This window comes from Canis lupus, chromosome 3 (genome assembly GCF_048164855.1).
Source record: "Canis lupus baileyi chromosome 3, mCanLup2.hap1, whole genome shotgun sequence".
Lineage (NCBI taxonomy): Eukaryota > Metazoa > Chordata > Mammalia > Carnivora > Canidae > Canis > Canis lupus.
This window is the reverse complement of record NC_132840.1, coordinates 36,743,222-36,758,741: the sequence shown is the minus strand read 5'-3', so window position 1 is coordinate 36,758,741 and position 15,520 is coordinate 36,743,222. Positions and strand designations below refer to the sequence as shown.

Below are 15,520 nucleotides of genomic sequence, written 5' to 3'. Positions count from 1 at the left end.
CTAATCGAGGTGTTGTTCAATTTCCCATCAGGTAATCACATGTTTTTCCCTTGCAACCATAAGTAGTAGATGGAAAGACACTTGAAGACCTGCAGATGTCTTCTCATCAAACATTCCCCTGGATTAGGCATTAATGGATGGTTCTCCCCTTTCTAAGCTTGATTCTGGTGGCAGAAAAATGTTGGCTTTATGCTCCACCTTCCCTCTGTATATTCCAGGCAGTACCTCTTCTACTTTAAGCAAGACAGCCTTCCCCTCTTCTTCCTTTTTTTTTTCTGTTATCAGTATGGATTCATGGATTATTGTAGTTTTATCCCGTGATTTGTTATTTATTACAATTCTTAAATTACCATGGTGTTTACACTCTTCCAGATTAGGCCAATGACCACACCTCTGGGATGGCTTCTTGTGACATCTTTTGTGTTTGTCTTGAGCACTTCCTTACTTGCTGGAATAAGGAAGATAGTTCAGACTCCTCTTGCACCTGTCCCACCTCAGCTCTGGAATCAGCCATTTCTCCCAAGAACCCCTGGCTCCTTTTACTGGGGGAATGGTAGTAATAACCCAAAATCTCGGGGATCCCTGGGTGGCTCAGCAGTTTAGCGTTTCGGCCCAGGGTGTGATCCTGGAGTCCTGGGATCGAGTCTCACATTGGACTCCCTTCAGGGAGCCTGCTTCTCCCTCTGCTTGTGTCTCTACCCCTCTCTCTCTCTCTGTGAATAAATAAATAAAATCTTTAAAAAAAATAACCCAAAATCTAGATATTAGGTATCATGTTGTTGGAACTCTTTGCACCTAGTCAATGGGCAGAGCTAGGAAATGTATGCATATAAATGCATGTATGTATACCTACCTATACAGATGCATGTGTATTTTATAAATCACGAGTTTGCCGGAAATCTCCCATTTCCAGTCTGTCCCCACAGTATTCTTTCCTGGCTTCCCCCTTTCCAAAATTTAATATCTCCTCTTTTATAGTGAGAACTGGGCTCCCAAGAACATCAAAACATTTGACCCTTTGTTCAATCCTGTAATACATCTAAAATAGTTTTATAATTGCTTAGCCCAAAACACTACCAAAAAAAAAAAAAAATGGAGTTTGGGATTTCTTTGTAGTCCCCCTGCTACAACTCTGCTCACTAAAAGGAGTTTGGGATTTCTTTGTAGTTCCCCCTGCTACAACTCTGCCCAAGACTGAGTGTAAACAGCCAAATTCTGTGTTCATAAATTATTTCAATTAGTTCTTTCTCTCTCACCCCTTCAGAGACTGTGTCTGTGATATTCATTTGAGATACAGTTGGATTTAATTTGTCTCAGTCCCCTTTCATTCTGAGCCTTTCCCCCCCACTTCCTACTCCTGTTAATTTAATTTTTTCACATGTGTGGAACTGTATGCTTCCAAATGGGAAAATAATGCATAAAACTGTACTCTGCAAAGTATCACCCTCTGCCATATCCTTCTACCCAGTCACTTCATCATTCCCCTACACAGGTGTCCCCATGTAGAAAACAATATCTTAGTGCTCTGCTGTGTTTGTTCTGTGTTTCTTTATGTAAAGGCAAGCAGATTTATGACTCTTCTTAAGCATCCAGATCTCACTGATCTTCCAAATCTTACACCCTTGGTGGTGGTGTTTCCATTTCACTGATGAGGGAACAGGCCGTTACCCTGTACTGTTAAAAACTTTTGGGTCTTGTTAATAACCTGTTTGGGGTGCTTTATAATTTGGACGAAGTTGATGAAAATGGCCAAGTCACAAAACACACCGGTAGTGGCATTAGAGCTTTTAATCCCTGCAACACGAATGAACCCCAAGTCTGGCTTCTGGGAAGACTGCCCCTTCATCTGTGTTTTAAGTCAGGGCTACCCTCTTGGACTAGAATTTACAATGTTCTTAGCATATCACAAAGGCTGAAGTCTGGGTGTGGGACCTGACTTGGAGGTTTTCTTGTTTTGTTTTCACTTTATTTAGGTGAAATTCACACAAAGTTGACCATTTTAATGCGTACAATCCAAAGTATTTATTACATTTATGATGCTGTACAACCACTACCTCTCTGTAGTTCCAGAATCTTTTTAGCACCCCCAGGAGGAGACCCTGAACCCATGAAGCAGTCACTCCCCCTTCCTTGCTTCCCTCCATTCCTGGCAACCGCTGATCTGCTTTCCATCTCTCTGTGGATGTTTCTATTTTGGATAGTTCATATAGATGGACTCATAGAGCATGTGGCCTTTTGTGTTTAACTTCTTTTATTTGGCCTACTGTTTTCAAGGCTCATCCCCGTTGTAGCAGTGTATCAATACTTCTTTCCTTATTATGGCCAAATAATATTCCATTGTATGGACATACCACATTTTGTTTATCCATTTACCAGCTGATGGACATCTGGGAGGATTCCCCCTGAAGGTGGAGAGAGGAGTGGTTTATACCCTGCCCTGTGTTGTGCTACTTAATAGGCATGTGGGGCTGTGGACAAGCTACTAAACTGACTTTTGCTTTTCTTTATTTGTAAAATGAAAAATAATAATACTCAAATTTTCAAGTGGCTGAAAGATTGAGTAAAAGAAGTTCATAGTATGGTAGCTGGCAAATAGTGGGCCATCCTAAATGTTAGCTAGTCTATGGTAGGATCGTATGAGAGGGGTGGCTGGGGGAAGAGAAAGCACAGATTTGTGTTATAGTAGGTTTTTTAGTATGTTCTGTTGTGGCTGCTCAAACCTTTATACTGCCTTTTTTTTTTTTTTTTTTTTAAGGCCTATGTGTTTTCTCTGCTTTGTGGTTTGGTGTTTTTGTGCCCCCCTCCCACCAATCCCCCTCCCCCCATCACTGAACACAGGATTTTACATTTAGAAGCGGTTCACTAGACAGAATGTAGTGGAATGTTACATAATTCACATTTAGATTTGAAGAGCTCATTATAAAAAACCTGACACACTTCAGGAATATTAAATTACTGCAGATTGTGTAGAGCAAAGAAACATTATTGAAGCATTTCAAAATTCTAGGCGAGCCTGAATTTAACTGATAGGGTTTCACAGCTTTTACTGGGGGAAAATGATTTGAGTTGTCACATGGTTTCTGGCCCTTGGGGGAATTTAATCTCCTTAATTACAAAGAAGTGAATTTCCTAAATAATTTGGAGTTACTTTACAGCATCTTCCCAACCTCTGGCTTTTGGAAAATTAAAGGGGATGCCATGATCCAGGCTGTGGTATGTTCTCTCCATACTGCAACACCTTCCTTATTTAAGGTTTTATTTGAAATGATGTTGGTTTCCTTTCATTCTTGGTATCTGGGTGTACTTCAGAAATCCACAAGGAATGCTTTACAACACTTGAACACAGTCACATTTTGTCAAACAAGTGGTGCTGGAGATACCCACAGAATAGGGAGAGGTGCTATATTGTGCTTTATAAAGTTGAAGGGGAAAAAGTGGCCCGTTCCATTCCAGTTTCATGCATGAACTTTTAGAATACTTGAAATTATGTAAAATCCATATATTTCAGCTTATTTTATTATTTATATGTTACTTTATTATTTACTGTGTACAAAACCAGCATGATGGAAATATCTTAGATCCTATCTCTTTCTGCAATATCTTTACAAGGTAGACTTAACCTGCCTTAGCTTCCCCTTCTATAAAGGGAGGATCACAGTGTTATGGCCTTGTAGTTACATATCACCACATGACCTTGAGCGGTTAATGTAGGAAATTATTAGTGCCCCCATATATATTAAGTACTTTCCAGAAGGTGTGTCAGGTCCTCTTCCAAGCATATGACATGTGTGGTCACGCTTAATTCCTGCAGTAGCTCCATGTTACCCCCATTATACAGATAGAAAAACTGAGGCAAAGAGGGGTTGAGTAACTTCCTCAATATCACATTCTTATAAGTGGCTGAAACTATGCAGCTGGCCAAAAAACAGATCATGGTATAAGTAGGGAAAGATTCCATTTAATAGAACAATCGGAAAACCTTTCTGCCTATGATACTCCTTTGAACTGAACCCTGAGGGGTCAATAGAATGCTAAGGCAGACCTCAGGAAGAAAGATTGAATAGAGAGGTAGCACCACGAATTAAAATTGGAAAGGTGAGAGAGTATATCACCTCCCTACCAGACTTAGATTTCCTTCTATTAGTTGTGCTGTTATTTAAGGCTCCGTGCCTTTGCTGATCCTTCTTCCAGAATAACCATTTCATTATACATGTATTTATTGAGTGCCCACTGTTTCATTCTCTTATTGTCCACTTGACATAAGAATCATTCTTCAAGGGTGCCTGGGTGGCTCAGTCAGTTAAGTGTCTGTCTTTGGCTCAGGTCATGATCCCAGGGTCCTGGGATCAAGCCTTGCATTGGACTCTCTGCTCCTCTGGCAGCCTGCTTCTCCCTCTCCTTCTGCCACTCCCCCTTGCTTGTTCTCTCTCTGTCTCTGTCTCTCTCTCTCTCTTAAATAAATAAATAAAGTCTTAAAAAAAATCATTCTTCAAGACCCCATAGGGTAGGGCTCCTCCTCTGAGAAGTTTTATTGACTCTTCCAAGCAAAGGTGAGTATTTGCTCCTTTGTGTTGTAGTATACCTGGTATTTATTTGTGTTAGTTCTGGTTGTGTGTATTGCAGTCCCTTACATGACTGACATCTCTTTTGGACTCAGTATCTTTGAGGAAAGGGGTTAAGAATCCATACTCCTAGCCAGTGTGGTTGCACTGTAGATGTCTATAGAAATGAATGAGCTAGCATTTGCACCTGGCCCAGAGTAGGTTCTTAGCAGATATTTATTACAGTGAAATGATCAGTATTAGTAATAAAATTATGTCCATGTATGACCAAGCTTTGTGGCTCTGTCATCTCTAATGGAATGTTGTCTTTGGCTGGCAGAGATGTTAGGAGGGGGTGAGGGCTAGTGGTATGATGCAGATAGATGGCACAAAGGTGGCAGGAAAGTTTTCGTCTCTGTATGATTTTATTATAGGAAGGCACTTTTGCATTTTCCTTAGTTGTAGCTTTAGTTACTGTAGTTCAGACATCTTTAATTAAGGGCCTGTGTCCTTTAAAAAAAAAGCCTGTTAACAAATAAATAAACCAAATATCATTGGGTAAGGTGGGAATTACCCTATTATTGGGCCTTATAATTTTACTGATTTTATTTTTATCTAAGCATAATTGACACACTTAGTTTCAGATGTATAATATAGTAATTCAGCAATTCAATGCATAACTCAATGCTCATCACAGTAAGTGGACTCTTAATCCCCTTCACTGATTTTACCCAACCCCCCTTCCCTCGCTTCTGGTAACCACCAGTTTGTTCTCTGTATATAAAAGTATGTTTGTCCGTCTCTTTTCTTCTCTGTTTTATTTCTTAAATTCTACATACAAGTGAAATCATATGGCATTTGTCTTTCTCTGACTCAGCATTATATCCTCTTGCCATTTGTAACAACATGGACAAATCTATAAAGCCTCTTCTAGTTAAGCCATTTTTAGTTGTAATGATTAAGAAGTTTGGTTTACTGTTCTTTTTGAGCAGAAATGGGCATTCAGAGTCAGCCATTCTGGGTCTGTGGGTTGAGCTCAGAATTGGCTACACAGTTTGAAGATCCATTTCCAATAGCTCTATCTTCATTTTCTTTAAGAATGGATAACAGCGAAATGTTTATTTTCAGCTGAACTCTCTGATGTAACTGTCAGATAGATGGTCACTGGGAAAGACTGTTGACACAGGAAATACATTCATTCAATTTAACTAAAATCAAATGAGATAATGTATGTGAAGCAGTAGCTGAGGGCATAGTATATAGTAAGTGCATAGTAAATACCAGCTGTAATTGAAGTGGTGGTATTATCATTATTATTATCATCTCTTCCCAGCACAGTGTCTGGACTTAATAGTACCTAGTAGTGTGCAGTGCATATTTATTAAAGAAAGAAAGAATGGAATGTGTGGCTGCCTGCTTCTTTTCTTTTTCTCCCCACATTAAATGCTTGTCTGCTCTTACAGCTGAGGAAAAAGCTGACATAAAAATTGGCTTGCTGGAAAGTTTCTCAGCCCCATTTGTCACCTTACCCTTGGAGCCCAATTGTATGTCAACTCCATGTCCCTTCTGATGCCTGGCAGTGAGGGATAGAGCACAGGTCACTTCCCTATGATCTGCTTTAGCTGCCAAGGCTCTGATCAAGCTTGGCTGATGGATGGGTGCCCTGTTGTTGGGAATGTCTCCACGGGGTTGCTCAGGAAATACTCCTTTGCTGTATTTTCTGGGTGGCATCTAGTGCTTGAAAGCAAGGAACATGGAAAACAAGGAATTGGGTTTTGTCCTCCTTGGAAATCCAGAGTTTTAAAAAGATCTGTTTTAAGTTATGTACCAAGGTTGAGAGACCATTTTTCAGACAGACCTCTAATTCCCTTTGCTACAAACCCTGTCATTGGCTCCATGACATCGTGTGAGCAGTTTTTTTTTTTTTTTGGACTTTTTAAAAAAGATTTTATTTATTTATTCATGAGACACACACACACACATACACAGAGACAGAGACACAGGCAGAGGGAGAAGCAGGCTCCACGCAGGGAGCCAGACGCGGGACTTGATCCGGGGTCTCCAGGATCACAACCTGGGCTGAAGGTGGCACTAAACCACTGAGCCACCCAGGCTGCCCATGTGAGCAGTTTGTACATGGAGACCAAGATTTTCCTGGTTTTGTTTGTTTGACAGTTCATTTCCCCATGCTCCGACTAATTTCTGCTTAACCTCAAAAGGGTGATGATTCTGAACATTCTTTTGGCTTGATTTGCAGAGCTCGGAAGGAGTGAATGAGATGTGCAGCTTGGAGCGTTGTTTCTGAAGGGAGGAGTCATTCTCTTGGAGAGGAGTCCTCCATGAGCCTGGCCGAGGCCCGGGATCTGTGTGAAGTGGACTAAGGATTTAGTAGGATGTCAACTGAGACAGAACTTCAAGTAGCTGTGAAAACCAGCGCCAAGAAAGACTCCAGAAAGAAAGGTAGGGCTGATGTGCTCCTTTCTTACCGGCTGTTTATCTGTGCATTGTTTAATCTCTGGAATCATGTACAGCACTACCCTTGTGATGGCATATGTTTTTTAATGGGTGCCAGTATTATTTGCTGTTTTCTGTACTCGTAGTATAATATTTTTATGGTTCTCCATTATGCCTTGGGTAAAATCCAAAATTATTTTCATAATGTATAAAACCCTTCCTGGTATGCCTTCTACCCATCCCTCCAGCAAGTGACATCTCTGCCTAATCTGCACCCCCCGCCCCCCTATCCAACCCTGTTTACCCTGCAGGCATTCTGTCTATTGTAGTTCACTTTTGCATGTATCCAAAGTTCTCAAATTCCAGCAGCACCAGAATCACCTGGAAGGCTTGTTAAAACAGATTGCTGGGTCTCCTCCCCAGAATTTTTGAGTTCAGAATTTTTGAGTTCAGGTCTGGGGTAGGACCCAAGCCTGCATTTAGAACAAGTTCCCTGATGGTACTGGTGCTATTTGTCAGGTTTAATCCGATTGGTAGTGACATGGAATAGAGAGGCCAGGCAATAGTTGGTGGAAACAGGCTTTTAATGGGATGTGCTCTTGGGCGAGGTTCCGCAGCCCACAGGGGAAGGAGAGAGAGGGGAAGTCAGGGGCCTGGGAAGTCGCGCCCAGGCAAGCCGCAGGGGGGTCTATAAAGACTTATCAGGGAGAAGGTGGGAGCAGGGCGGCATTCCGATTAGGGCAAGGGTTACGGGTCTTTGTGTGCTAAGTTAGGGTAGGGCCACAAGGCGTCCTTATTGGGAGGTTGCTGGCCTGGGGTCAGCCGTTTTGAGGTCCCCAGTCTCGCCAGCCCCACACTATTGCTTCAGAGACCAGACTTTGAGAACCACTGAATAATTAATCTAGCCTGAAATCCTTTGTCACTCTCTACTTTTTCCTAGACTGGCTCCCATTTAAATATTCAGGTTAGTACTTTCCTTACTCCCCAAATTGGGTTAGTTGTTTTTGTTTGTTTTGCTGCGGTAGCACTTTGTTAGAATCTCACTTTATTAAAAATTTTCTGTGTTTTTGATTGTCTCTTGTTCACCCCTTAATTCCAACACTTGAATGTGCTTGGCCCAGAGGAGGCACATGAATAGCTGTTAATGAGGACTGGCATGCATAGTATGATAATAAAATCATTTTCTCACTCTTGATGTTTTCTGGAGAATTCGATCCTATGGCTTTAGGACCATGCCTTTCAGTGTATTTGTCTCCTGGTTGCAATTAGGTGTAAGCAACTTCGTGCTGTGTGTTGTCTTTCTCTCCCTCATCTTCTGAGATGCATGAAGGAGGATTAATAGACTTTCTCCTTCAGGTCTTGAAATCTGTCAATATGGGCTTGCAAACTGGGATGCACTTAGTTGCTTTGTATAGGCTGTGATTTGTTTGAGACACTGCTGTGCCTGCCCAGTCATGTTTCGTGATGGCATTTGTCTGACACTCTGTAGGAAACAAGGGACATAAATGTAATACACATGCAGCTCCCTGACAGCCAAACTCTCAGGAAGGATGGTAAATTTTGCTTTGGATGTTTACTTGAAACACAAATATTTTGGAAGTAGTTTATTTTATTTCCTAAAACTTAATATAAACCTTGTATTTTATACATCACAGTCTAATAGAAGGAAAGCAAGTCAGTGAGAGAACAGGTCTTGGGAGAACTGCTTCATAGGGAATAAAAAGATTGCAGAGCACAATATGTACTAGAATTCAAATGCTTTTTCAGTGAAAACTGACAAGTTATATTTTTGCTTCAAATTTAACCTTTCCACTAAACTTGTGCTCTTGAATGCTTAATGCATTAAAAATTGTATCTTACTGCATATCTTTTCATTCTTAATTTTAACATGCAAAACGAGGAGCATTCTAAAGAGAGGATTCGGGTTTTCAGAACATTAGCTTAGTTGAAGATTTGGAATGGGAGTGTGAAGGTGACCTTTTTAGAACTTCCTCATCTTCATGTCTTAAAAGACTCTAAAATCAGCATAATACATATTGCAAGGAGCATCTTCTACTGTGTGACCAATTCCATGGAATCCAGACAGACAGACCTGGATTCAAATTCTAGTTATGCCACTTCCTGTGTGACCTTGAAAGTTACTTAACCTCTCTGAGCATCTGTTTTCTCTCCTATAAATAAGGATATAATATTAAACTTCAAAGGCTTACTATGAAGAATAATTGAGATAAGGCAGATTAAATACTTGGTATAGTACTTGGCATATATTAAAGGATCAACAAAGAGTTTTTGTTTTTTTAAGATTTTATTTATTTATTTGACAGAAAGAGAGCACAAGCAGAGGCGAAGGCAGAGGGAGAGAGAGAAGCTCCTCCCTACTGAGCAGGGAGCCAGGACCCTGAGATCAGACCTGAGCCAAAGGCCAACACTTCTCCCCACCTGAGCAACCCAAACCCCCAACAAAGAACCTTTATGTCTGTTCTTCCTCATCACTCTTTCCTTCCCTTTTTTCTGTATCCTTCTCTTCTTTCTTCTTCTCATCTCTTTTTTTCCCTTTCATCTTTTTCCATTTCCTTCCTCTCTCCTTTTCTCTGTTCCTCCTCTCTCACTTCTGTGCTCTGATTCTTCTTCCTCTTCTTTGTCTCATGGTCTTTATCATAAGCATTGTGTTTTCTCTTATTCCATCCTAGAACCAAGGATATCTTAAAAAGTATATTGCTGATTTGTCCCAAAGTCAGATTTTGCAATTATTCTTTGTTACGTAACAGTGATAAACAGTGTGCATTCCTAATAGATTTCTCTGGCTCAAGGCACAATTAAACATACATACGTTCAAAAAGGGAGAGGGTGTACTCATAAGAATGTGTCTATTTCCTACTCCTGAGTTTTCCCTGTGGGACAATAAGTAATTCCATTAAGCAAATATTGCTGACTGAACCAAATTAAGTGGAACTTTAAAAGGAAACAGTAACAGTTTATTTATTGATCTTGAATCTTGAATATAATGGTGTTACTGAACATTTTTACTAATTATTCCAATTCCTCTTTGATTTTCTATGGAGACAGCATAAAACCTTGTAAGTAGGTTTCTGTCTTCCTCTCTAATCCTTAAATAATTATTCTTTTTCTTGTCTTATTACATTGGCTGGGTCTGTCAGTACAATATTTAGTGATAGGAGGTATCCTTAACTTGATCTTCAGTTATTGGAAATGCCGTTAAGTGTGTTATTTAATTTTTTTACTAGAGATTTTAAAATTATTTCTTCTTCATTTATCATTGTCCAGGAAGTATTTTTTAGTAAATCCTGAACTTGCTTACTGAATTTTATCATATGCCTTTTCTAAATTTATTTCAATGCTTATACATATTTTTCCTTTCAATTTATATTGTGGTGGGTTTTACTGATAGGTTTTTCTAATCTTCATTTCTGAGCTAAATACTACTCATTCGTGATGTATTATTTTCTGTGTATGTACTTGATTTTTTGATATTTGGGGTTTTTGATATCTATACTCATCAGCACAATTGGTATATAACTTTCTTTTCTTGAATAATGTACCTGGTATTAGTTAAAGTTGATAATTTCATGCAGTGATTTTTGGTGCTAAGGGACTAGTGAATGGTATTTAAGGCTCCTGGAAAAATATATGTTTTTCCTTGTTTAGTAATTTTATTTGACTTTTTAAGAAGGTATATATTCTGATTACTGAAAATTACAAGAGAGAAAGTAAGCATGCCTAAGCCCATTAATAAAAAAAAAAAAATTGCTATTAACGTTCTAAGTTAATTCCTTCTGGACTGATTTTTCAGGATGTGTGTTTGAGGTCATACTATTCATACAATTTCATATCCTGCTTTGTTTTACATTACATCATAAATACATTTCTCATATTATTACATGATATTACAAACTAGAAGAATTTTTCCCCCTTTGGCAAGATTTAGATGGTTCTTGGGGTAGATATTTTATTTCCTGGAAAAGAAAGCTGACAATATGGGTCATCTATCATGAGCAGGCGTGGCATAAAGAAAGTTAAGAGGCCCTTTAGAATTTCTTACAAACCTACCACCTTGGTTCTTTAACCTAGGCTTTTGAAAGGAAGTGAGATAGTTTCAAATACAAGTCACACAGGGGCATATTTCACCATAAAATGCATTTCTAGACAGGCCATGTATGAGACATAACTGGAGTATTCACAATTCAAATAAGAAAGGCTTGAAAGTAGTAAGAAATAAAGTTGTTTTCTTCATTTCATTTTTATTGGATTGTGTCACTACACATGCAGCTTGTCAAACGGTGCCTATTCCAGGAATGGAATTTGATGGAGGACGGGAATATATATTTTCAGGTTCGTTACCTGCCATCTAAGGGGGAAAACAGCTGACACAATTCTTGTTATTTGTAAAACCGGCATTAGGCCACCCAGTAGAAGACTGTGGTAAAGGAATGGGTCTCAGGATGAGGGGGGCAGATGTTCCTGGGGGCAGTGCCTGGGGGGGTGGGTTTCCATCAGTGCTACCTGGCAGCTTTGTGTGATAGAGAGAGGACTCACTATCCTTGGAGCTGGACCTGGTTTGAAATTTTAATTCTTTTCTTTCCCTACTGTGTAACCAGAGATGGGTTATGTAGCTTCTTTGAAGAGCCTATCTTTAAGTGTGTGTGTGTGTGTGTGTGTGTGTTTAGGAGAATAATACTTACCAGAAGGATGAAGGAGGTGTTATGGGTGAATGTCTACAGTGTGGCAGCTGTCTGGTTAGTGTTAGCTTTTCTGGCCTTTTCCTTCTGAGATCACACTTTAGCACTGTCTCCTTATCTTCTTGAAATACCTGGAAATAGGGACACCTGGGTGGCTCAGTGGTTGAACATCTGCCTTTGGCTTCGGTCATGATCCCGGGGTCCTGGAATCTAGTCTTGCATTGGGCTCCCTGCAGGGAGCCTGCTTCTTCCACTGCCTATGTCTCTGCCTCTCTCTCTCTCTCTCTCTCTCTCTCTCTCATGAATAAATAAGTAAAATCTTAAAAAAAAAAAAAAAAGAACTACCTAGAAATAAACTTACTCACTTTCCATATATTAGAATTATGTCCAAGGATCATTAGGTAAGAAAACAACAACAGCAGCAAAATGTTACCTTATTTCTTCCCTGAAAGATTTGGCCCCAAGAATCAAAGCCCTGGTGGGTTCAGGAGAAGTTGGTGGTCATATGGCAAACACCTTAGTTTTGGAGCCCCATCAAGCTGAGTTGGAACCCTGATTGTGTGCCTCAGTAGCTGTGTGAACTATTAGGAGGTTTCTTAGAAAATTCTGGTTAATCTTGGATAAGGAATGTTTTCAGTAATGCCATACTCAGAGTCCTAATCCCTCAACTGGTCAGTTAATCCTGGAAAATATCTTGTTAACACTGGCTTAACACGTAGGAGCTTATAAAGTGCTATCACATTCATCATCTGATTGGATCCTTAGGGCTGAGACATTTAATTAAACAATTTTTTTTTTTTTTTTTTTGCCAGGCCTGGGTGCAGAGCTGCTATTTCACTGCCTCTGCCTGCTGCTCTTGTCCTGTACGGAGTGCACTTGCTGTTGGTCATGACACAGGCCCTGGGCTCAAACCCCAGGCCTGCCATTCTGGTTCCTTCCACTCCCTCAGGCCACTTTCACTTTTCCAGCTTCTGTTTCCTCAGGCACCAAACTGAGGCAGAAATTATATTTGCTTAAAACCTAGACAAAGCGTTAATTATTTAATGAGGTCTTTTGTCCACCAGGGCTTATCCAGCTCTGGTTGTGAGCCCTACCAGCGCTCAATGTTCTGCGGGGAGAGAAGTATCTGGAAAGGAGACCCTGACTGTAGGCTGTTCATGTAGTTGAAGAACTTCTACCTCAAGAGGCCCTTCTGATTTTTTATAGGTCTCATCCTTCCTTGAAAAGACATGTTTTAAAAAAAAAAAAAGAAAAGACATGTTTTTCTCTACTTTGCTGCTTTTATTCATTCTCAGCCTATTACCACTCAAAAATTAATATTTTATTTTTCCCCAGATTCGTATTTCTTAAAATATTGCATGTTCATCATAACGTTGCATGTTCATCATAATATAGAAAATTCTTAAACTCTTTCACAGCTTTCCTGACTAAAAGCCAAGTGACTTTTCATCTTAATCAACTTAAGTAGCACAATACTCTAAAAGTCTGTACACATCAAAACTTGAGTAAGTTTTCTAGAAATGGAAAAATGTAAAGGTTACAAGGAATTAGCATTTGGGGGCTAGTTAGAGCCTCTTGTTCATAGATGAACTCTCAAAATAAGGACTTGCCGATGATCACTCATTTGGACAGTGGCAGAGTCCGGCCTGGAGCCCAGGAATGGCTACCATGGCTGGTGTCGCTCCAGCCCATCAGACTGTGAACAATTTACCTTCTTGAGATTAACCTCTTGGCATGTTTGTTCCCTCTTCTTTACATTGAAGACTCCTGGAAGATACCAGGCTTTAGAATTAGATGAACTTCAGTTTGATTTAAGACTTAGCACACTTTTGACTTGTGTATTTCAGGATCGCTGCTTTATCTTTCTGAGCCTTGGCCTCTTCATCTATAAATAGGGATAATAGCACCTATCTTGGAGTGTTGTCATGAGGATTACTCAAGTGAATAGCATACACACTACCTAACACAATTCTCTGTATGGAGACTTGGGATAGGGAGACTTTCCCTTTCCCTGGCGCCTCAGCTCCCCGACCAGCCCTGAGAGGCAGCACTTCTCCTAGTGCTGTAGAAAATCAAAGAAAAGTAGAAGGCACCCATTTTTCCAGAAGGACACGGGGGAATGACCGAGAAGAAGGAACTGGTTTGTCTTCAAATGTTTCAATGATATCAGGGAAGGCAGACAGAAAATACAGAAGAGAATGAACCATGTTTTAGGTTATCAATATCTATTAATAGCCATTATTTGTTTTGTGCTTCCTGCAAGCAAACCATTTTAGATAAATTGTCCCTAATGAGCCCAAATCTTACATCACCCCACAGAACACATAAGAAAATAATGTTTGGAGAGATCAAGGGACTTCCCCTGGGTCACGGGGTTTGTTTGCAGAAGCTGGGAAGTACTAGGTTTACCAGATGTAGACGTCTGTGTGGTCCTTCCTGAAAGCGTGCTATGGGTTTGCCCTGTGCCTTGATGCTGGAGGGCTGGAGAATCTGAAAAAAATTACAGGGGCTACACTCTTTTTTTGGCAGGGGAACCATGGAAACAGATTAGCCACATCATGTAAATTTATGGCACCATTCTGTCTTGGCAGGGTTTTGTATCTTGGTGAGCTAATTGTTCTCTACTGACTCTGTGATTTGCAGGCTCTGGAAATTCAAAATCAAGGATTTAATTACAAGATGACATCAATTTCTCTGAGGTTGATCCATAAAGCTCTTGGGCTGAAGGGCTTGGGAGGGGGGCATACTGTTTTGGGCCAAGAAGTCTAGTCCTTTATGGCAAGACTGGCTGTCAGATCATATGATATGTGGTGGGGAAAGACTTCTGTATTCTCTTTGAGCACATGGTCTTGAATTTATTACAGGACACATCACTCATTGTGGTCGTTCCCTGAAGACAAACTCATTTCAGCTTTCACTAGTGACTTGGTTCAGGGCCTCATTTTAATTGGTTCCTTTATAAGAAGTTAGGCTCTCTTCAAACCCTCCTTCACACCCCTTTCTTCCTTGGATATACTGTATAACCCCATCAGCATTGCAAAGAAGATAACACACCATGCAAGCCCTCTGAGATTTGGTCCCTGTCTCCTTGTCTGTCTCCACTTTGTCTCCTCCTTCCCTGAGGCCACCCTGAGCTTCAGATCCCAGAGCACACCTCTAGGATGTCTGTGTATCTGCTCCTTTTGCCTGGGGCATATTTCTCACCCTGTCTATTCATTGGCCAACTCCTGATCATCCTTTAAAACCCAACAACGTTTTGCTTGAGCCACTATCCTTGACATTCTGAGCCTCATAGCATTCTCAATTAATTAATCATCAACTGCCAGCCTCCGTGACCTCCTGAATGCCTCCCATAGCTGTTCGTTCTCTTTCTCTTCACTGTCCCTTTCCCAAGGACGGTCCAGGCTTCCTTCATCACCAATCAGTTTGTTCTCACTCTCTCCTAAGTGGTCAGGTTATCAGTATTTTCCATCTCTAAGCTGTTCTGGATTGTCAGCAATAGGAAGATCTAATCAGATCTGCTTTAAACCCGTCAGTGAGCACCTCTGACTGTCCCAGGGTAAAGTCCACACTGCTTCTCGTGGTGTCAGAGAGGCCCTGCCTGGTCTGACACCTCCTTCTCTTTCTAGTCACATCTTTCAGTGCTGTTCTGCAGTGATAGTCCATTCTGTGGCACAACTGAATTTTTCAGCTCCCTGATCATACCATGTGATTTTTCACATTTGGGGTTTGGCAAATACCATTTCTTCTCCCAAAAGTACGTTTTCATTTATTCTTTTCAGAGGCAACTCCCACTTTAGTTTCAAGTTTAATATTACTGTCCACAGA

General features: G+C 40.5%; 1 protein-coding gene across 26 annotated transcripts in view; it reads left to right on the top strand.

Annotated features, from left to right (window-relative positions):
• The window catches only part of DAB1 (DAB adaptor protein 1), a 1,169,270-nt gene that overhangs the window by 887,562 nt on the left and 266,188 nt on the right, over positions 1–15,520 (top strand). For all 26 annotated transcript variants that reach the window (XM_072820404.1, XM_072820400.1, XM_072820397.1 and 23 more), the window contains one exon: positions 6,799–7,001. In XM_072820404.1, the coding sequence (XP_072676505.1) occupies positions 6,935–7,001 (67 nt within the window). In that variant the 5' untranslated portion in view covers positions 6,799–6,934. The remainder of the gene's footprint in view (positions 1–6,798; positions 7,002–15,520) is intronic.